Source organism: Tamandua tetradactyla, chromosome 7 (genome assembly GCF_023851605.1).
Source record: "Tamandua tetradactyla isolate mTamTet1 chromosome 7, mTamTet1.pri, whole genome shotgun sequence".
Classification (NCBI taxonomy): domain Eukaryota; kingdom Metazoa; phylum Chordata; class Mammalia; order Pilosa; family Myrmecophagidae; genus Tamandua; species Tamandua tetradactyla.
The window spans coordinates 32,596,237-32,619,512 of NC_135333.1; the positions used below are offsets into that span (position 1 = coordinate 32,596,237).

The 23,276-nt window shown below is 49.5% G+C and overlaps 3 protein-coding genes and 1 pseudogene across 3 annotated transcripts in view; 2 read left to right on the forward strand and 2 right to left on the reverse strand.

The window, feature by feature from the left end:
• Positions 1-4,165, reverse strand: part of ENTHD1 (ENTH domain containing 1) — a 321,748-nt gene extending 317,583 nt beyond the window's left edge. Inside the window, 2 exon segments of the mRNA XM_077168183.1 lie at positions 768-839; positions 952-4,165. The gene's annotated coding sequence lies outside the window, so the exon portion shown is untranslated.
• Positions 519-7,557, forward strand: LOC143690408 (disks large homolog 4 pseudogene; annotated as a pseudogene).
• Positions 7,558-7,982: 425 nt separating this feature from the next.
• On the reverse strand, positions 7,983-21,333 carry LOC143690409 (uncharacterized). Its single transcript, XM_077168184.1, has 3 exons — positions 20,893-21,333; positions 18,425-18,477; positions 7,983-8,431 (listed from the first exon to the last, which is right to left on the reverse strand). The coding sequence occupies exons 1-3, from the start codon at positions 21,331-21,333 to the stop codon at positions 8,428-8,430; spliced, it is 498 nt and encodes a 165-aa protein (XP_077024299.1). The 3' UTR covers positions 7,983-8,427.
• FAM83F (family with sequence similarity 83 member F) overlaps positions 21,239-23,276 on the forward strand; it is a 29,212-nt gene continuing 27,174 nt past the window's right edge. The window contains exon 1 of the mRNA XM_077168898.1: positions 21,239-21,820. Coding sequence (XP_077025013.1) covers positions 21,332-21,820 — 489 coding nt within the window. The 5' untranslated portion in view covers positions 21,239-21,331. The remainder of the gene's footprint in view (positions 21,821-23,276) is intronic.

Below are 23,276 nucleotides of genomic sequence, written 5' to 3' on the forward strand. Positions count from 1 at the left end.
GATTTATGTGTGTGTGGATGTGTTTGTGTGTGTGTTCGCATGTGCGTGCTGAGACGTGAAAGAAAGTGCTAGTAAGGGAGGCTGTGGGGATGATGAGGGGGGCCTGTCCCTTCATTTCTCTTCCCCAGCCTTTCTGCTCTAAGGAGGGACGGGGGTGGCCATTACTGAAGGTGACAGGAGAAGAAGAAAGAGTTTCTGCGTCAGAAGCAACTGTCAGTGTAACGTAAACTGTGTCCCTTGTGACTCTGATTCTGATTCTCTGATCCCCACGATCCCTTTAGAGAAAAAGGAAAAAAGAATGGACTCTGTGGTAGGTATCGGGAGGGAAGAGAAAATAGCCTGGAAGAGGCAGGGGGGAACAGAGAGCGAGTGAGGAGCGTCTAAGCCTCTGGAAATGAAAGCATGGAAAGGAAAAGGTAGCCAAGACATTTCAAAAGATCATGGAGCAGCATGAAAGGCACAAAGGAAGGAAAGGGAGTAAGAAGTTAAGTGGGGCAAGTGAAGAAGACATTGGAGTAATGAGTCAGTGGGCAGACAAAGAACAGGCAGGTGGGCTGAGGGGGCTGGGAAGAGGAGGAATTAGAGCAGAGAAAGGAACACTGAGAAAGGCAGGGGAGAACAGAAACGGCAGGGAGAAAGACAAGTGAATGAGGAGAAACAGCACAAAGGCAAAGAAGACCCTATAAGCTATTTTGGTGCTAGGTGATATGAAAATGATACAGTAAATAAAAGCCAAAAGTGAAAATGTTTGATTTTACAGTACTTACAAACCATATGCTTTAAACAGCCCACAAACTTCATCCACTTGTCGGCTGATTCTGTGGGAGGACCAGTCCTGGCTAAGACAGAGATAAAGGATTTGGTTTTTGCATAGATTCCGTGCCTTGAAACACTTCTCAGGAAAGCAGCAAGAAAACAGGTGCCCTTGTTTAGAAGGGCTGTGTCTCTTACCTTTGTCACATGGCACTCCCAGGTGCGGGGTGGGCAGCAAGGCCAGGGGTGGCAGGGACCATTGGCCCCGAGAGGCTGACCCTGAGGTGTGAGCAGAGCTTTCAGAACCCCTGGAACTAGGTGTTCTGTTCCACTAATGGCCATTGTGAGGGTTATATTTTACTGAAGTGCTGAACCCTGCTTGGCCCTGCTTATCAGGGTGGCTACAACTCAGGAGGAAGCCAGAGGGTGTCCAAGCAAGCCACCCATAGCCATGAAGAGCAAAGGCTCTTAGGGATCAAATTAGGAGGACTAGGTCCAATCTGGCCACACTGGGAGGGTGCAATCATCCTCTGCCTCCAGGGCTGCCTACCGGGTGGGGACACCGGGAAGTTGCTGCACTTCCTCTGCCTACCCGAACCCACATCCCACCTCCGCCCACCACCCCCACATTTCAGCTGCAGAGGTGCGTCCACTCAGCACCTCCCACCAGTCACACAGCCAGCCAACAAGACGTTGTCTTTGAGTTTGGCTAAAATGCTCCACGTGACCTGGGAGCAGGGAACTTCCAGAGAAAAGCCGGTTCCTGTTGGGCAATTTGGGTTTTCCTAACAGCTTGCTGAGGCTTGCCGCATTTCAAATATCCGGCCCCTGCGGCTGCCCCTTAACTTTTAGGTCATCTGAAGAGATCCAAGGAGGGTATCCTCAAAATGTAATGTGCCTAAGAATCACCTGGGGGTGGCGCTAGGATACAGAGTCTGAGTCACTCTCACGTTTCTAACAAGCTTCTAGGTGTTTTTGCTGGTCCACGGACCACACTTTGAGTAGCAGGGAACTTGGCAGTGAGCTAAACATCTCCACAAACTTCTAAATGGATTCCTTTCCAGGGGATAGCCAGGTATTTTTATTTGTTGCTAATGAAAAAATCACTTAGACTGTGGGACCAGCATTTTAAGCTGTCATTATGAGATCATTCATTATTTAGAGGCCCAGGTGACATATTATTTTAGCATCTTCATCTCCATCAGATAACTGTAGAGTGAGAGCCAGTCAGATGAAATACACACGGGAGTTTCCTAATAGCAATTATTTGAAACAGATACAGAGGTTACATACAAAGTTGTGAAAGCTTTCTTAGGAAATCTTTAAATGTAAAATTGACTCCCAACAGGTGTAGCCCTGGGTGGAGGCCAGGGAATGGCCTAACATGACATCAGTAGAACTCAGCCAACCCAAAGAAGACATAAACTGCCCCCATTGGAGCCAGATTGGCATGGTCAAATATTTGCCCTGTTGGCCTTATTTAAAGTTAACATTCCAGCCTGTTTATACCTCCAGGAGTGAGAAAAACATTTATTGTCTCAATCCTTTTTAAATATTCCACCTTCCATTAATATGGCCATGCCGCCATTGCCTCTCACTTGGACAACCATTATTAGCCTTCACACCTTTCCCCCTGCATTCACTTTCGTTCCTTTCCGATCCATTCTCCACACAGAAGCCAGAGCAAACTTTGTAACAAATCTGGTCACATCTTCCACCTTAAAATCCTAATGTGGCCCCGTGAGATCTGGCCCCTGCCTCCCACCTCTGGCCTCCTCTTGTGTTTCGCTCCCTTGCTCTCATGCCCCTGCCCCACTGGCCTTCTTTCAACCTCCAGATGACCAAAGATTTGTTCCCCCATTCTTCACACCTATTGCTCCCTCTTCACCTGGCCAACTCCTATTTATCTCCAGGTCTTTGTTCAAACAGCACTTTCTCAAAGAAGCCGCCCCTAACCCCTAATCTAAAAGAAGCCTTCCCACCAAATTTTCTCATGGTTCCCTGTGCATCTCCTGAATAGCACAGACACAGACGATAGCACAAAACTGATCTGTGTGACCATTAGACTACAAGCTCCATGGAGAACGGGATCTGCCTTGTAAACCTTTGTACACCCAGTGTGTAGATGTGCATGGCCCACAGAGGCTCAATCAAGATTTGTTAAAAGAATGAATGAGAGAATCCTGCCACATCTCATCTATTCATTCATCTGTAACCCAAGCGGCCAAGCCTTACAGATCTATAGGTGCAAACCAGGCCACATGAACACTGAAGTCCAAGTTTAGCAGCTCTAGGCACCTGTCCTCAAAATCTCTAGTTACATCTGACGATCCAAGAGAGGAAGGCTGTATCACTCATGTGCTCAGGCACTGGTCTGCTCGTGTCTTCTAGGCTGGCTATGTTCTGATATATCCGCACATCCTTTGCTGCCAACACCTTCTATGATGCTATGAGTCCACTATGTGTTGCATCTCTCTGCTGGTGGTAGCCCAATCCTTCAGGAAACCAAATTTGCCCTGTAGTCAATATGTGACAATTGGGTTGGGATGGAGAATGCCAATGCCCAACGCTTAGTCCTTGTCCCTAAGCCCAAGGGACCCAGGGTCCTTCACAGTCTTCCATGAACTCAGCTTGTTCTCCTGCTCGCCCAACCCTTCTATCAGACAAGGCAGGAGGTGCCACCTGGCCTTTCATCACTTGTTTCTTCTGTCTCTCCTTGTTGCCTCTTTCTCCATCGGCTATAAAGAAACGCCCCTATCCCTCTATTGTTGCGCAAAAACTATACACAGGGGTCCAGAGGGTGTGCCCCCAGCAGTACAGCCTGGGCTTAGCTAGAACACCTGACAAGAATTCGTTCATTAAATCAGCAAACACATTCAGAGTCCCTCCTAGGGGCCAGACACACTCAGTCCCCATCCTTCACATCTCTCAACTCTCTCCGCTCTCTGCGTCAGTGCCATGGTGGCTGCTTCATTTCAAACTTCTCCCACTTCTCTCCTGAGCAAGTGCAACAGTCTCAGAACTGGTCTCCCTGCCTCCTGGCTGCCCCCTCTAATCCAACCTCCACCTGGCTGCCAGACAAATCTGATAAAAATGCAAAGTTGATGACAGCCAGTTCCTATTTAAAGTCCTTCAGGGGCTCCCCGTGGCTCGAGTCTAAACTCCTTAGCTTAGCACTAAAGACATTTTGTGATCTGACTGTTGTCTGTTTGTCAGCCGCTTCTCCCGTCTCCTGGCTCCCACACACCATTTTATTCAGCCATGCAGAGCTATTTGTGGTCCCTAGAATGAGTCATGCTGTCTCAGTCCGCTGAGGCTTCTACTGTGTTCCTCCTGCCTGGAATGCCTTTCTCTGACCAGCACCGACCAACAGGACTTGCTGCAATGGTGAAAATAGGCTCTATCTGCCTTTCCCATACAGTAGCTACACACCACACGTGGCTATTGAGCTCTTGAAATGTGGCAAGAGCAAATGAAAAATTTTATAAATGATTTTTTAGTTTTATTTAACTTAATTTATTAAATAGACACATAGGTTCAGACAACCACTAGCCACTTTGAAACACTCAGCTCAGGTTCTCAAGATCTCCCCCGAGAGGCCATCCCACCCTCTTGGCTGATGCACATGCCCCACTTTATATTCCATGGCACCTTTGCTCTGCCTCTATCCCGATTTTCAGAACACTCAGTGATTCATTGACTTGTCTCCCCACTAGACCGAATATTTTTGAGGGCAAGGGCAAGCAGTTCACTCAAGATATGAATGCAAGGACGTGCTGGTAAATATTAACAACTGGCTCTAAGGGGAAAGACCTGATGTGTTGCATTTGCCAATGACCGTGGTGTAACTATTCCCACCAAGGCTGATGTCAAACTACCAAGACAACATCACAGAAAGAGGATTTGGGAAGAATGTTCACAAATGTGCACAACTGGCTCTCGTGAGTGGGTAGGAGTCGACGCTAGCATGCCACTGCATGAATGAAGAGATGAAGTGTGCTAGACACTGGGAATGCAAGCAAAGCTTTCAGGCTATTTATGGTCAGGTCTATTCAGACCTGCAAGAAGTTGGGCGTGCAGCTGCAGGCCCCATTTCAGTTCGGACCCAGGAGATAAAAAGACAAGGGGTCATATCTTTGAGAGACCTTTTTCCCTTCTACTCCTTTACCTTTAATACCAAGACTTGTCCAGGCATCTACTGAGCCATGCACTTAGACCAGTAGAAAATGAGTGAGACTCACACAGTGAAGTTAAGGAGATTGGTTAGGAAGCTTTTGCCTGTGGAAAAAAAAAAAAAGGAACTTTGACCAACAGTCTTAAAACAACAAAAGGTTTATGATCTCCCCCAAATAAAAGTCCAGAGGTAGTTCTCCCCACTTCCCTCCATGGCTCTACGGCTCCTTCAGCCACTGCCACCTCCGACTCACCCTCTGCCCCGCCCAATCTTCCACCACAGCCCTTAGTCCCTAGCCTTTAGGCAAGACCCTCCCTACCTGGGGGCTCTTTGAAATCTAGTTCCCCTCCCCCACCCCCTTTCATGCCCCAGCTCCTGAACCTCAAAGCTCCTAGCTCCTGGTGCTGCTGCCCTCCCCTGAGAATCGGAGTGTGCCCCCAAGCCCCCTCCCATCCATTGGGAACCCCCTTTTAGGGCCCCCTTTCCCTCCCTCCCACACTCCTTTTCCCTTCACTTCTCAACCCTCTCCTTCCCCTCTCATCCCGCCCCCATCCTGCCTCCCCCTACAAAAATGGAATGCAGAGGGAGGAGGGGGAGGGCCTGTGGAGGGAAGGAACGGAAACTCTGATGAGGTCAGAGTCCTTTAACTGCAGCCAGGTCCCCCAACATGGGCTGTCTCAGTATATAGTGACAACCAAGAAATACCGCTGAAAAGATGAAGTCACACCCCCTCTGGAGCACAGCTCAGCCAACCTCCCCCACCAGGCTAATTCTCCTCCTGTGAAATTGCACTGGCAATCCACCCATCAGTGTCAAATCCATTTTCAACCCTGAGATCATTCCTGGCAGAGCTGCCTCAGTTCAATGATAGCATCCTGTTTGTCAATGAAGCGGACATGCAGGAGGTGACCCATTCAGTGGCAGTGGAGGCCCTCAAAGAGGCAGGCTTCATTGCCCAGTGGCCCCCTGCTGAGAAATCCACGGAGATCAAGCTCATCAAGGGGCCTAGAGAGCTTGTCTTCAGCATTGCAGGAGATGTAGGAAACCAGCACCTCCCTGGAAATGATACGTAATGAAGATCATCGAAGCGGGGGCTGCCACAAGGATGGAAGGTTGCAGATCGGGGACAAGATTTTGACAGTCAACAGTGGGGGGCTGGGAGATGTCATCCATGAGGATGCTGGTGCAGCTCTGAAGAATACATATGATGTGGTCTACCTAATGGTGGCCAAGCCCAGCAATGCACATCTGAGTGACAGCTATGCTTCCCCAGACATCACAACCTCTTGATCAGTCACAGCAGTCACCTGGGCACCAACCACTTCACAGCCATGACCCCTCAATTGTTACTGCTACTCCCCAGAGGCCAAGGACCTGATAGGGGAGGGGAACATTCCCCAAGACCCGAGATGAATTGTGATCCACTGGGGCTCCATCAGCCTGGGCTTCTACATTGTGGGTGGTGAGGATGGTGAAGGCATCTTTATCTCTTTCATCCTGTCTGGAGGCTCTGCTGACCTCAGTGGGGAGCTGTGGCAGGAGGACCAGATCCTCCCAGTCAACGGGGTTGACCTCCACAATGCCAGCCTGAGCAGGCTGCCCATCCCCTGAAGAATGCAGGTCAGATGGTCACTATCTTCACTCAGTAGTAACCAGAAGAGGACAGCTGATTGCAGGCCAAGAGCCCCGACCATTGGGAACAGCTCATGAAGTGTCGTCTGGGCTCACAGATTGCCTCCTTGCAGAACAACCCCAAAAGGGGTTTCTACATCAGGGCCCTGTTTGATTATAACAAGACCAAGGATTGTGGCTTTCTGAGCCAGGCCCTGAACTTCCACTTTGGAGACGTGCTACAGGTAATCGAGACCAGTGACAGGAGTGGTGACAGGCCCGACAGGTCCACTTGGACAGTGAGACCAACAACATCGGCTTCATCCCCAGTCATCCCCACCCATGACAGCCTTGCCTCCGAGATCCTGACAGTTTTGGATCCTGTGCTCACCACCCAACACAGCCCAAATGGGAGTACGAGATAGATGAGATCACTGCTTTGTGTCATACCAGAAGAAAATGGAGAAAGACAGTCAGGCACACAAGTTTGTTGAGGCCGGCCGGCACAACAGCCTCCAGTCTGTGCGAGAGGTGGCCAAGCCCAAGCACTGCACCCTCCATGTCCCGGCCAGTGCCATGCTGTGGCTGCAGGTGGTCCACCTGCACCCTATCGCCATCCTCATCTGCCCCTCACCCCCGGAGGACGTGCTAGAGATTAACCAGCACATCACAGAGAAGCGAGCCCGCAAAGCCTTTGACAGAGCCACCAAGCTGGAGCAGGAATTCACAGAACACTTCTTAGTCTTGTGAAGGGCAACAGCTTTGACAAGATCTGCCACAAGGTGAGGCGCATCATCGTGAACCTCCCAGGCCTCTACATCTGGGTTCCAGCCCAAGAGAGGCTCCGACTCTTGCCCTGGTTTGGCCCGGACTCGCCCTGCCTCCATGGCCTGGATAGAATTGCCCAAGCCCTTTGCACCCCCAGGCTCCCCCCCCCACCCCTTCTTATTTATTTCCCTTCTAACTGGATCCAGCCCACTGGACGGGGGACACTCTGCACCCCACAGCTGGGCTCCTGAATCCCAGGAACCTAGAGCCTGGAGGGAAACTGGGCTCCTGATCCCGAGCCCCCCACACACACTGCCCCCATCCACTGCCCACCCTCCACACACACACAGACCTACTCAGGGCCACCTACTCTCTCCCTATCTTCTCCCATACACGTCCAGAAGCCAGAGCCCTCTTCAAGGATCACCCCACTGCAAGGGTATAGGGCCTCAGACCTCCCTTCTTTCCTGAGGCAGGCTCTGGGCTCACCCCTGGCCCCAACATAACTCCCCATGTGTCTTGATTTCTCATTTACTAGTTTCCTTTTTTTTTTTTTCTTCTCAAAGGTGGTTTTGGGGGGATAAGTGGGGGTGACTCTTCTGTAGGCCCCTACCTTCCATATGCCCACACACACACACACACACCTTTTTTCTTTGCCAGTTTGTATGAATGGAAGGTCTAATTATGTCTTTTTTTTTTTCCCCTGGGATTTTTTTTAGGAAAGGAGAGGGTTGGGCCCAGGGTGTGGGGAATTTGGGAGGGGATGTGGGGGGAGCAGGGGCCAGGGGAAGACTGGAAATGCTGCTGCCTTCTGCAACTTATTTTATTTATTTATTTATTTTGAGAGCGCGAAAGGAAGAGAGAGATACTTGGGGTGGGGGTGGGGGGAGACCAAGGGTAGAACAATTCCTGGCTTGCTTAATCCAGTGGCTCAATAATGCCATCTTCTGAGTGTCCCTGGTGTCACTTCTCTGCAGCTGTTGCATCCCAGACTGCAGACATGCAGACATGACAACATCCACGAAGCAGAGGGGCATTCCCTCCCAATCTTAATTAGTGATAAACCTTTCCCAGAAGTCCCTCCGCAGACATGCTCTCAGACCTCTTTGGCAACAACGGGATCACCTGGCAAGGGAACAGAACCACCACGATGGGCTTAGAGCACTCAGAACTCATATTGTGGGGCCAGAGAGGGGCTTGCCTGCCCTGCCTGGGGACCTGCAGGAGGCAGAACCTGGGAACCTAAGCAGGGCTCTGCCCACAAGGAAGATGCTGGTGGGGGTGGGGCTGGGGGGACTAGAGGAAGAGTCCCATCTTTTATGACCAGGTCATTCCATAAATGTTTCTTATGAGAATTAAGGAAAAATAAGGCAGAGAGAGGGAGTAAGCTCCCCCAGCCTTCTCCACTCTAGTTGAAATGCCTACATGGACACACACACACACACACACATTCATTAGCCTTTCTCTCTGGATTCCCGCATAAAGACTAAGCTGGCAAGTTTGAACAGGTGCCCAGCTGTTCAAACAAACCAGAACAGGGTAGAGCGAGGCCCTGTGCCTGCTGCAGGGACAGAGGCCCCAACCAGCCCGGGTCTGTGCCATGGTCCCATCAACTCGCCCTGGCATGAGACTCCCCCTCACAGGGACTTCCAGGTCTAGCTCCCTCTGGGGTCCTTCGTGGTCACATTCTGCTGTGCGTCATCCCATTTCTGCACATCTGAATTCCCCGGGGCAGACAGTGTCTGTCCGAGTGTGGTGTCTCACCTCCTCTGCTCTGACCTGGTTATGGGGAGTTGCTAGGTAACTGCCACGCAGCCTCTGCTCCCCACGCTGGAGGAGGCTATCACCATGGCGAGTCCAGATAAGGTGGTGGGTGCAGGGGAGAGCGAGCACGGCCTGGGAGCCAGCAGCCTGGACGCGGGTCCTCACTCTCTCTCCCAGCCACTGGATCTTAGGAAGTCTCCTGACCCCCTGGGCCTCAGTTTCCTCATCAGTAAAAGGAAGGAGGGGCTCACTCTTGCTTTAAATCTCTGATGCATATAGATGGTATAAACTAAACAAACACAGCCTCAGACAACCCCCCACCCCCACCCCCAGGTAAGGAATGACTCAAGATGGGTGTGGAAAAGAAACAGACTGAGGTATTAGTCTCTAAAAACGTTAGCGAAAATGAGCAATCCTGTGTCTCCATTAGGACAAATAAAAGTTATAGAGATTCTCCCTTCTGTTGGCAGAAGTTTAGCTTCAGTGGGCAGAAATTTAGCTTCTGGAATCAGTTTTCACAAGTCCCTGGGGTTGCCTAGGTCCTTTTCCGAACTAGACTTCCTAAGGAGTAAACTGCAGTGTGTCCTCTAAACACACCTGGCTGGCTAAAGCGAGATGTCGTCAGGCAGGCTTCTACCTGTCCCTGGGTCTCTGTGGGCCGCCACGTGAGAACCTCTGAGGGAGGTTCTGAGTCCTGGCCCCCACCTCCTTCCCTGGTTCCTGCAATAGGATCCCTGTCCAGGCCCAGTTGCTGGGACCTCGGAACACCCAGCCCCTCTCACCCTACCCGTCCACCTGTTCTTGCCAACCCCCTTCCCAGAATCCAGAGTCCTACCACTGACTGCCTGGCTGCCCAGCTGAATTTCCAGACGCATTGGGCTGCTGGATTCCCGCCCCATCCCCTCAGCACTCCCAGGACCTTGTGCCAGGGGGGCCCTGCTGCTGGCTGGCTGCTCGCCACTGCCATCACCACTGTCTGACTCACATCTCTCAGGTGGCTCCTGTGGCCCCAGGAAGGCTGGGCCCCATCCCACCCCCAGTAGCTGATCCATCTTCCCCCTTTCTCCTCGGACCCTGCCTCCAGGATCCAGGTCTTAGCCTTGACCATTCCCAGTCCCTCCCCCTCAACCCCCCATCCACCCATGGCGAACAGGGTCATGCCTAAATGTGTCCTAGGATACCAGCATCAGGTCAGGGAATACTCTCCACCCCTCCTACACAGCCAAGGTGCCCCTGCTCAGAGGAGAAAGGAGGAATTCATACCTAGTACTTAAGGAGCGTCAGGGTGAGAGGTTCAATGGTATCAGCTTCTCAGCTGCCAGCGTGATCTGGAACAGTTCAGAACCTCCCAGCCCCATAGAGAAAGCCCCGTCCTGGAGTTGGACATCCCTAGTTCTACCCTCCTTTCTAGCTATGCCACAGTCTTCCCTCCAGGCATGTGGAAGAGTGGACAAGGCACAAGCTTTGAGTCAGACAGACCTGGGCCCCACTTCCAGCTCTGCCACTTACTGTGTGAGCTTGGACAAGTTACTTGGCCTCTCTGAGCTACTCAAGAGAACTGGGGACAACAGCAAGGTCATGAAAAGTAGATGATATTATAGGGACTATTTGGTAAGGGCCAAGCCAATGGTAGGTACATGATGAAATGTTCGTTTCCATGTCCCAGGCCAAGCAACCAGGCATGGAAGCCGACCACCCAAAATTAAACTGAGAAGGAACCCACATCCAGCCCTGAGGCTCCTGATCTCTTTTGACCTCCTGCCCCTCTCATGAGTGTCGCCTGCCCTGGCTGGCCCTTCACCTCTACCCCACACCATTGTACCTTCCATCTTGGCAGAAACAGCCTCTGTCACCACCCCACCTCCACCCCACTCCCAGTAACATGTAACTGCAAAGGCCTCCTCTACTTGCAAAACTTGCCTGTCCTGTATTCAGTCTCCCTTAGCGTGAGGTTCTCTGCTCCTAACAGACTTATAATTTGCTGATGGAGCAAATTATTATGTGCCTTTGGGAGACCCCAGCTCCCTCCGCCTCACCCACTTGCTTCGGGTGATAGCTTCCCTTTAATAGCGGAAAGAGTCCTTTCTTTTAGGACCAGGTCATTCCATAAATGTTTCTTGTGAGAATTAAGGAACAAGAAGACAAAAGAGAAAGAGTACAGCTCCCGCAACTTTCCTTACTCTGGTTGAAATGGCATAACATGCTGATGATGTTGCCAAATAACCAAGAGATTCTTTAAGGGAGAAAGCCAGGTCAGGTAAGGGGTCAGCAGTCTCCTGGGGCTGACCTGGGGGTTCTTCCTGCCTCCAGGCTCCCCACTACTTTGCATATGACCCCACCCTGATCAGGTTTTTTCTTTGCCAGAAATGCTTCCTTCTGCCACCCACTGCTTGGGATTCAAAATGCCTCCCCAGGATGGGGGATTGAGGTGGAGGGGGGATTTTGGGCTACTCTCAACCACTGAATCTTGCCCTGCAATTTCTTTGGTGATTTTGCTCACATAGGCCCCTCCACCTGGAGTCGAGTAGAAAGGCCCTTCCTTTCTACTATTATGTTATCGGGCCAACCTGCAAAGCAGGGAAAATGCCACCTCCATCACAAAGTCAGCTTTGATTCTGCCTTTGGCCTGGAGCAGCTCCTCCCTCTGCTGAACCTTCTAGTATCACCTCTTCCAACCTTGTACTAGAGGTTTCTGTGCACTGAAGGCCTGTGTTCTGTGAGCTCCGGGTTCCAATCAATGTGTCCCTCAGTCCCCAAGGACAAGAATGAACTGACACTTGGTAAATACATCATTTCAGCCAGGTCCCTTGGTGGTGGTGGTGGTGGTGGGGTCACAGCTGCTCTAAAACTTGTCTAAATGTGTTTTAGACATGACCCGTTTCCTGGCAGTGCCAGAACCTGTGTGCTGAATCCCAGCAGTCACACCCTCCTAAGTGGCACCCTGCCCTGCGGGGGTGAAGGTTGCTCACCTACTCCAGGAACTCCCTGTTTCTGTGCTGCTGCCAGGACGACATGAGAGAAGACTCCATCATTCCCTAAGGCTTTCCTTCTAAAGCTTCCCCAGACTCAGAACTTGAGCAGCCTCCTCCCTCCAACTCTAAAGTTTGTTGCAGCATGCCATGGGTTCTCCCTGCCTCTGGTCTGTCCTGTGCTCTTTGCCAGGTGTATCCATCTAAAGCACCATTTTCATCCTACCATTTCCCAGCCCACATACCATTCGTTGACTGCAAAGTCAACAGTTAATCCTGGAATTCCAGGATTTGAGAATTTCCCTGATGCAACCTGCATTTCTGGCAGTCCCCTCTGTTCTTCCTACATTTCTGAAACATACGTGCATGTACATACTTACACATGCACACAGAAACACACACATTTGCACAAGTGCACTGTCATGAGTTGAATTGTGAATCCCCCCCCCGCCAAACTAGATATGTTGAAGTCCTGACCCCCAGTATCTTAGCATGTGACCTTATCTAGAAATAGGGTCATTTCCAGTGGAATTAGTTAAATTAACATGAGGTCAAACTGGATGAGGGTGGGTCCTATTGTGACTGATTATCTTTATGAGAAGAGGAAATTTGAACACAGACACAGAGAAGATAGCCATAAGACAGTACAGAGACTGAGTTATGCCACAAGCCAAGGAATACCATGGATTGCCTGTTATGACCAAAGGCTGGGAGAGGAGCATGAAACAAACTGTGCAAACTTCAGAGGGAGCATGGCCCTGACCCACTTTGATTTCAGACTTTCAACCTCCGGAACTGGGAGACAATACATCTCTGTGTTTCAGGCTACCCAGTTTGTGGTAATACTTTGTTGCAGCCCTAGGAAACTAAGGCACACTTATACACAGATGCACAGAGACACTCAAATATTCATTTATACACACATATACACAAGTACACATTTACACACACTTGCACACAAATGCAGACTTATACACATTTATGTATTCATTCACACACACCATGACCCAAAGTAATGTGCTGGTTTAGTGTGTATTTGGCTTGAGCAATATACTCATCCATTCACTCATTCACTTATTCATCTATTCACCATCCCTTCAGTGTCAGGTCCCCTATTAGAACTGAGGATGCAAATATGAAGGACACAGTATTCCTGCTTCCCCATCATCAGCCACTATCTCCTTTCCAAGTCCCTGCACGCTTCGAAGGCTGGCTTGAGTTCCACTGCCGTCGGAAAGCCTTCCAAGCTTCTGGACCCTCAAGTACCTATTCCTGCTTTTGAGTTTCTACCACAGTGCTACCTAATGAACTTTCTATGATAATGGAAATGTTGTATATCTGCACTATCCAAAATGCAGCACTTCAAATATGGCTAGAATGACTGATGGAGGAACTGAATTTTTAAGTTTTATTTAATTAATTTAAATTTAAATAGCCACACATGGCCAGTAGCAACCGTCTTGGGCAGTGCCACTCTGCTGTGTAACCTACCTGGTCCTTGGGTCTCATGGACTTGGTGGCAGGTGGGCCGGGCTTTGAGTCCTTAGCTGTGTGACCCTGGTCAGGTTGCTAAACCTCTCTGAGACTCAGCTTTTTCAACTATCACATGAGGGGTTGGATTACATGTGAGGATGAAATAAGCTAATGTATGGAAAGCCCTTAACATAGTGCCTGGTACCTGGGGAGTGCTCAGAAAACATCCTTTGAATGTGAATTATCTAGAAATTAAATAATTGTTTGTGGATGATGACCCCTAATTTATACTGTTAACCTCAAGTAAATATTTTTAAAGACTTCAGAATACATTCAGCTGGACAGAAATACTGTAGAAGTTATACCTCTACCTCAGCTTCAGGAAAGAGCAAGACAATTGGGGAAAACCCCTTTGTTTTCTCATCACTTTTGAGTAAGGCAAAGAGGAGGTCCAAGTTTTTTTCTTAAATCCCTTACAACACAGTTTTCCATGTATGTTTGCTAATACAATGATTATTTTCACTGAGAATAATACTCAAAATTCAATTTAAAAAAATCAGGCAGAGCATATGCAGTGAGGTAGAGGTTTTTAAATTAAAAAATCATTCAGTCCAATAAATATTTATCGCACGCTCTCTGGGCTGGACACTTTGGATGAGAGGCAGCAAACAACACCATAATCACTACACCTGGGAATGTCATCAAATGGGAGAGGCAACATGTATACTAATGATTGTGCTGCCCTCTGACCCCTTGGGAGGGGGCAGTTCTGGTTGCGTCAGTGGCATTTGATGAGGGGGGAGAAGGACTAATCCCTGATTTGGGTCCTCAGGTTGTCTTTGTCTGTTTACTTCATCGCCAGGAATCCTCTCCTTCTGATATTAAACCAGCAGAAACAATCAGAGCAAGAGGCAGTGAAAAGCAGAGGGCAGAACTAATGCTAATCACCTTCGGTCACATCTCCACTGACCAGCCTTGTTCTGGGTCACTTCACTCCCAAGACACACAAAAGGCTGACTCTGACATGTGACTGCTGGGCTGGGCCACAGAGGAGAAGGGGCTGGGGAAGAGTCTCCAGGCAGGGAGAAACACCAAATAGCTGGGTCCTCTTCCTAAGTGTATCTTTGGCTCCACTCTATCCTCTGTCCCCTTCCTAATCCTGGTCTCCCACCCCATCAGAAAGCTTGAAGTGTCCTGCCATCTGAGCCTCCCAGCAGGGTGTGAATGCCAAAATTTGTCTTCATCCTTGAAGATGATCTGAAATGTCAGCCATGTCCTCTAACTCCCACATTCTCTCTTGCACACAACACACACACACACACACACACAGAATCACATTATGCAACTGAATGGCCAAAAGAAGAACTCACATTCAGTTGGGTTGCCTTTTGCGTTCCAGGTTCTTATTCTTACATTCTTACTGATCTATGCAAGTGGAAGAGAGAGAACCCCATCCTGTTTTAAGAAAGAATTCCTGGTTGGTTTGAAGTAAAGAGATTGGGCATTGGGGGAAGGTGGGAGGAGAACTGGGGTGAAAGACCAGTGGTTAGGGTATAACACCTGGGGAAACCACCATAAATGGTGAGAAGTATTCCAGCGGCAGGAGCTCCCTAAGCCAAGACATGATATGGCAAGGAAGAGGAGACAAGACTAAATGCTCAGATCATATGGGATTAAGGTGCTTGGACTTTAGCCTAAAGATAATGGGGAATCTTTGGAGTGTTTTAAGCAGGAAAAGAACATGATTATATTTGTATTTTAGAAAGGATTTGAGGGGAGAGTTCTCGAGATAGGGAGACCAATTAGGACACTCTTACAGAAATGAAGGCTAGAGATGGTGGAGAAGTAGGAAGGGGTGGCGATGGCAGGGATTGAGAGAACAGGGCTGATGCAGGAGATAGCATGGAAGAAGCCTCCTCTAGCCCGATGGTGGTGAGGGAGAGGGAAGAGTCAAAATGAATCTCTGTTTTTCACCTCGCAACCAAGTGGATGGTGATATCATCTCAAAGAAACAATAGGTGTGGTGGGGCAGAGGAGAAAGAGATGATGGGTTCTGCTTGGGCCATGTTTCATTGGAGATGCCCATGGGATGTTCAAGTGGAGATGACCAGCAGGCAGCCTGAAAACCTAGAGTTCTGGCATTGAGCTAGTAGTGACTGGGAGGCGAGATTGCCATTAGAGCCTGTGGACTGTAAAAGACAGGAGGCCAAGGATGAGCCCTGAGGCCCGCCCACATTTAAGGGATGGGTGAAGGAGACTAAGAAGGAGTGGCAGGGAAGTGAAGAAAAACCTGGCAATTGTGGTATCAGGCAAAGAAGGGGCAGTTGCAAAGTGGTTAGGGGGGAGTGAGTCTAGAAGCTTCCCGGTCTGTAAATACAACAAACTCCCCCATATCAGGAAGATCTGTGAGGCCAGGAGCATGCCTAGTACACAATAACTGCTCAGTAAATAATTACTAAATGGGTAGATGAATGCCTCAGATAGGCTGCAGATCGACAGGTGAGAGGCCTCCCTGCATTCATTCCTCCAGGCCAGCAGAGTGGGTCGGAGGTGAAAGTTGCTCAACTTGTTCAGAGCCACGACCTGCACCCCTCCTCCCCTCAATGCCACCTCTAATCACTGGGTTTAGTCTCTCACCCTCTGGAGAATAAGCAGTGAGCAAGGGTTTTGCAGAAGTCGTGTAATCGAGAAGTTAAGAGTTAACAAGTGATTATGATCATTGAATCATTATATAGTTGCCTTTTTAACTTTCTAGTATATTGTAGAAGAGCCTAAAGTAAATACTTGAATCTACTGAAACTCACTGAATTTAACCCAGATGGCTTGATCTTTGATAATGACTGTATCTTTGCCTTATGATTACTCGTGGTTGGCCCTTGCTTGTACCCCCTTATCTTGTTTTACAACTTTGAAGTCTTGTGCTCACTAGACAGCCCCTTAATGTTTATTACTGAACTTGAGTCAGCCCAGAACTAACCCACCCCAATTCCTAAGCTATCTTCCTAGACAAAGCTGGATCTAGCCAAAATGGGCCTATTTGACACGTACAGTACCTTAACCTCTAAGTGACCTACACTTCACTATAAATGTAAGAATTATGCCCATCATTATGTTAAGGCCACCATTTTCTCACAATCATTCTGTGAATAGGATGTAATCAGTCTGCACAGGCTCAAAAATTAGATCATCTCTAACCTCGTCATCTCGAGCCATTATTCTCATTATCCTAAAACCTGCCTATCTTTTGATACTACAAAACTCTCAGAGTTATTGCAGCTCAGGGAGACAGATTTTTGGCCCACGGGCCATCTGTTCTCCTTCCTTCATGCTTGGCAATAAACTCTGTCTCCCTCTGAAACCCCGATGTCATTTGTAGGCATCAGGCAGAAAAGCCCCACATTTGACAGGTCACAGTGGCAGAGAGACCCCAAACTTTAAAACAGGAGCACATGACACAAATTGCTAAAGAGGGAAAAAAAGTCACCCATGGGACTAAGAATATCTAAGAATATATCATGAGGTGGGCTATTTAGGGACTCAAATTACACAGGCAGGCCTGGGGAAAAGGACTTGTAGAGGGGATGAATGCAGCTACAATTAATGTTAACTATAAGGTGTCATATCTTTACTGAATGCACAGCCTGCAGCATGCGGCAGCAGTGAGGAGAAGGTGAATTAGAGCCAAGTATTAAGGAGGGAAGTTGGAGGAGGGAGGAGAGAGGAGTGAGGAGATTGCTGGAGGAGGCCTAATTTCCAGGAAAGTGCTCATTCATCTTGGGCAAGATGGCCTTGAAGTTTGGAAAGGCAATTGTGATGGGGCCCTACCTAGTTGTGGGAAACTCCAGGTCCAGGAACAAAAGGACTGGGGGCTTTCCTAGGGTGTCACCAGTACCTGGAGTATCCCTGGACCAGAAGTCATTTGACCCAATCTATAGGCCTGAGCCTAAAATAAAATCCATTTTCCAGGTGGTAAGGCTTTTGAAAAATCTCAATTATAATGCACAAAGGATTTAGATGTTTGGTAGGGTAGGAAGACCCCGGGTCAGGCTCAGAGGATTCTCTTTCAGCATTTGTGTCTTTCAGCTGACATCTTGAACATGCATCTCACTTTCCCTAGCCTCAGTTTATTCACCATAGCACATTCTAATAATCTCTTTCTCTTCTACCTCACTTGATTTGCTCACACCTCCCCAGGTTAAATTAGATAATTGTGTGTAAATACATCCCCAAAGCCTGCAACCTCTCCAAGGCTGTCATTACCTTACTTATCACCCTGCCTAGTAGATTGTTGTGGGTATCTAATCCCTAAACCACCAGGGCGGCTGGCTCCCAGGTCTGATTCCTCTTTTTTTATTCTTAATACAAGCATGTTATTTAGCACCCATGAACTGCTCAAAATCGTTGGTTGAATAAATAAGGCATTGGTACAGAAAGGGTAACAGGACAAAAAGACTCTAGTGTGCTTCATATCAATTAGAATCTAGGAAAGATTTTTTCCAATGTTCAGTGTTACTAAAATATCCCACTCTGCTTCTAACCCGCTGTCCAATCCTGACTTGTGTCACATAACATTTGTGCTCCTAGAGAATACAAGCCATGTCTTAATCATTCCACTTCAGTGGCACTCCTCCATGCAGGCTAGCATTTGGTTCTGTTAAGAGTTGCATCCCAGTGCCCAAAACAGGGCCTTGCACTTACTAGGGTTCAAAAAGCATTTGCTCAATGAATGAAAGGTTTTTAACCCCTAGTACAGCACTAAGCATTCAGCAAATGTTTGTTGGATGAACACATGATTCAACAAGGGGAACACCTTCTCTTTCTAGCGTTCTCATCTGAGGCAGTACAGCAAAGTGGGTGAGTGGGCAGGCTCTGGAGTCAGATGGCCTGGGTTTGAATCCAACTCTTTACTTACCAGCTGGGTGACCTAGGGTGAGCAACTGAACCTCTCTGCTTCATTTTTCTCACCTGTAAAATGGGGATAAGAATAATTTTTTTCTAACACGATTACATAATTCATTTAAACTATACATCTAGGATTCAGCACAATGCCTGGCTTAGTGTAATCACTGCTAATCTTTCTATGATTAGTTCAGTCTTCCTCTTAATTAACTTCAGTGGCTTCCTTTAACTACAGAATACAGTCATGGCCCAAACGCCCCTTCCTTTACTGATAGTGACACTGGGCCTGACACTCTGCTAGATCGTTAATATCTGTGAGCTGTTTCTTTTCTCACAACAACCCTGTGAGGTAGGACTGATGATGTTTCATTGATGATGATACAAGGGCTTAGAAAAGAAAAGTAATTCTCCCTGTGACACACAGCAAATACCAAATAAGGTCAGATTCCATCCCAGGTCTATCTGCCAGCCTCCTAAACCCTCATCAAGCAAAATGCAGTATGCAGACCAGCACTCAGGTGCTTGTTAGAAATGCAGAATCTCAGGCCCCACCCTAACTGTGTGGAGTCAGAATCTGCATTTTAACAAGAACAAAACCCTCCCCCCAGGTCACTACTCTGCACAATAAAATTTTAGAAGCACAGTCATAAATTACTTTCTACCAGTCAGACTGGGCTAATTAAATCAAATACCTGCTCTCATTTAACTGGAGGTCAGCATTATTATCCCATTTCACGGAAAAGGACAGTAAGGCTTTAAAAGGTTAAGTATCTTGAGCTGAACCCATATTTGCCTGATGCCAGCGTTTTGCCATGACCAGACCCAACCACAACCCCTTCTGCTTGGGATGTCTTCACTCCCTCCCCCCTCCTTAAATCCCTCTTATCCTCTTAGGTGCCACTCAAAATTCCTTCCTGCCAGGCAAGGCCTTTCTTATCCGCATCCCATTGGGGAGGGTCACTGCTCCTTCCACCCGAGTCTTCACAGAACTCTGCACAAACCTTCTCTTGGCCCTAATTCTTTTTTTTTTTTAATGGTGGTGTTATTTTTATTTTTTATTTACAAACACTCTATACCCTTAAAGCAAACACTTTTCCTTTCCCCTTGCCCCATCCCCAAGGACCCATCCTTTGATTTAACAAATAGGTGCTGAGCTCCTTCCATGTGTCAGGCACACAGTAGGATGGAACAAATGTTTGTTCGATCAGTTTGCTGCCAAAGCATTTCTGAGTGTGTTTATTAAAGAACTTTCACCACCCTTGTGTTATCCTCTATGTTTGTTTGTCTGTTCCTCCCACTGCCCTCAGCTTCTCTGTGACCCCAGGTACCTAGGTCAGGCATCGGGTACTTAAGGGTGGAATGTTCATAGCAGTGAAGCCTTCCAATTTTGAGTGGCAAAGGACACAGGTGACATGGGGGAGGGGTGGGAGGAGGGGAGGGGTGTTGGACCCTGCTGCTAACCAGCTCCAGTCTTTGGACTTACATAGGTTGCCAGAACTGAGTATTGTCACAAAATTTGCAGATATTTGCAAATCCAACCCTCTAATTTTTCCAGTCCATCAAAGCTAGGCCCAGAAATGTGAGGTGACCTTTTCAAATTCCCCAAAGTTAAACCAGGTCCTCAATCACCTCCCATCATTTCACAAGAAAAATAGAGAAGATAAAGGACATCATTTCCTTTGATGTCCAGGAAGGAGCCCCAAGACATAAAGAACCTAGTGATGCCCAAGCTCTGCCTCTCCTTAACAGGGGACCCAGCACACCGCATGTTTCTAGGCCACAATTTCCTCATGTGTAAAACGAGGGGGTTGGACTGATTTCTAAAGCTCCTTCCAGCTCTAAGATGCTGTGCTATAAAATGAGAGAAATGTGAACCTTTGGTTGCTATGATCTGAAAATATTTTGAACGTGGAGAATCAAATTGTACAGCAGCACATGAAGGAAATAATATGTTAATGACTAAGAAGATTGTATTTAATCCAATGGGAAACCGCAGAGCTGCTGCTGCTGGTGTGTGTGTGTGTGTGTGTGTGTGTGTGCGCGTGTGTGTATGTGTGCGTATGCATATGCCGACTCCTTCCTTGAACTCGAGCATACATTTTGAATCTCTAACCTAGTAATCAGGCCTCTGGCAGCCTATCTTGCCTAAACACACACACACATTGCTTGCTTCCTTTCTGTGTTTAGGAGGCTTCTGCTTAAATTTTTTTAAAGAAATTTTTATAGCAGTGAAGGTATAGAACTGACAACCCCTGGTGGCCTTTAGAGGAGAATCTCAGAACTGGGTCGCGTGGGTGGGGAGCTAGGGGTTTCGTTAGCATTTCGCTCTCGCACACCAACCGCCGGCTCCCGCCGTCACAATCCCATCCAGCAGCAGAAGGCCGGACCAGCTCCCGCAGGGCCCTCAGACCCAGGGCTGGGGGTGCTCAGATCCGCCGCCCGAGAGGTGCCCTGGCCCGAACACGTGCTCGGGGGTCCTACCCGCTGGGACAGTGAACGTGCACCCGCGACGGGTCTGACGGGGGCCGCGGCACGAAGGGTCAGGTCGCCAATCTTTGTCCCCTCCATTGAAGGGACTGGGCCAGAGGCCGCACGTGGCTCCGAGTATGAACCGGCTCCAGGCTTCTTTCTACCCGGGCGCTCCTGACCCCAGGCAGGCCCGGCCCCGGCCGCGTTGGCGGGGGCACCCCTGGCTCCCGGCCCGCCCTTGGCTGCACTCGGAGGCGGCGGGCTCGGCCGCCCCTCCCCGCCGGATGGCCGCGCCCGCGCTCGGGGCCGCGCGGATTGGCCCGGCGCGTCTGCGGGGCGGGCCGGGTCCGACCTCGCGGCCAGGTGAGGAGCCCCGCCCCTCGGCGGCTCCAGGTGCGGCGGTGGGACCTCGGGGCCGCTACCTGGGGCTGGGGCTGGCGGCCGGGGCGCCATGGCCGAGTCTCAGCTGAGCTGCCTGGACGAGGCGCACGTGAACGAGAGAGTGACCGAGGCGCAGGCCGCCTTCTACTACTGCGAGCGGCGGCGGGCCGCGCTGGAGGCGCTGCTGGGCGGCGGCGAACAGGCCTACCGCGAGCGGGTCAAGAAGGAGCGGCTGCGGGACTTCCTTTCCAGCCAGGAGCGCCAGGCCCTCCGCGCCGCCTGGAACCCCTACGAAGACGCCGCCCCCGCCGTCCGGGGCAAGGGCAAGAGCAAGGCCAAGGCCCCGGCCCCGGCGCAGGCCCGGGCAGAGCCGAGCGAGTCCCTGGTCTACTGGCCTGACCGCTCCGACACCGAGGTGCCCCCTCTGGACCTGGGCTGGACCAACACTGGCTTCTACCGCGGCGTGAGCCGTGTCACCCTCTTCACCCACCCCCCAAAGGAGGAGAAGGCGCCCCATCTCAAGCAGGTGGTCAGGGAGATGGTCCAACAGGCCCAGAAGGTAGGCCCTGCGCCCGCCTCCGCACTGGCGGCTACCCCACCCCACCCCACCCGAGCCCGCACCTCGGAGGCTGGGCCTGGGGGCCGGCGGCTGGCTGGAAAATGGGCCCAGAACCCGCCCTCATCTCCTGGGGCTGTAGCGAGGCCTCCAAGAGCATGGACGGGAACGTGTTTGGCAAATTACAAAGATGCTGGACAGATGTTAGTCATCCTTATTGCAGTGTCCAGAGGCGCTGGCTTTTCTCTGCTAGGCGTTTCTATTTCCCTTTCCCTTGACTCTCCCAAGGGGAGCGAGGAGAGTGTGGGGCCCTGTGGTAAAGTGGGCCACAGAAAGGTCTTGATGATAACCTATGTGATTTATAAAACACATCCAGGCCCTTTTCTCCTTTGATCTTAAAATAACCCCTAGGAAATGGGTGGTAGTAACCTCCCCCTCCCCACCCCCCACATCCTGCCATGCTAGCCTGGTCCCCTCACATTCACACCCTCTTGGGCCCAGCATTGATGCTCAAGGAGCCTGGAACCAATGAGGGAATGGATTTTGAGCACCTACTATGTGCCTGGCACTGTTCTGGGCACTTTGAAGAGGCAGGCCCCTGGGCTCTGCAGCTCCTAAAAAAACTCCCACTTATCCCATCAGCTCTGCAGGAGAATTGAAAGGAGGAGGCACTTCCTGGATGGCTAGCTAGAATACTAGCCTTGCCTGGAGGATGTGGGGCGGGGACAGATTTTAACCTTTATTCTGTGCCCTTGGGTAGGGATACCTGAATAGGGTTTCCAGTTAAAGCACAGGACGGCCGATTAAATTTGAATTTCAGATAAACAGTGAATTTTTCAGTATCAGTTATGTCCCAAGTGGACATCTGAAATTCAAATTCAGAGTGCCCTGTATTTTTATTTGCTAAATCTGGCTCCCCTACACTGAGATTTGTTAAAAAAAGAAAAAGAGAAAAACATACCAACAGCCTTTGGTGCCCAATTCAGAATATAAAACAGAGGTGGTTTGAGGTCACTATTCTAACCAACTCAAGGAGTGTGGATGGAGCCGTGGAGACTGAAGGAGTCTGGGGAAAGAAGATTAACCTAGGAAGACCAGTGTTGGGCTCATCTCCTCAAAGGGGTGTTCTAGGCTGTTGACTAGACTAGAAGCCAGTAGAAGGGTCTAATTTTTCACTGTCCATATTTCCGTACTGCCTCTCTAAATAATGCTTCCTGGTCTGACTGAGCCTTCTTTGTGCATTGCATTCTGCAGAAGCAAAAAGTACGTTTGAACACAGAGGAGGGGAAAGGGAGGTATGTGGCAGTGATGGGTAGTAGGCTGCAGCTGGGGTCGCCGCATGTTGTAATGCTAACAAAGCCCCAATTAATTTAGTGCTTAAGATGTGCTCCCCACTGCGCTAATGACTTACCTGCATTTTCTCATTTGCTTTCTGCAGAAATCCAGTGAGATAGGTATT

What these genes read in the sequence shown, in the direction of transcription:
- LOC143690409 (XM_077168184.1), bottom strand. Translation starts at nt 21,333, where the DNA reads ATGGCGCCCCGGCCGCCAGCCCCAGCCCCAGGTAGCGGCCCCGAGGTC. An exon ending in CACGTTCACTGTCCCAGCGG is followed by an intron (nt 18,478 to 20,892) that starts GTAGGACCCCCG and finishes CCCATTTTACAG; the next exon opens with GTGAGAAAAATGAAGCAGAG.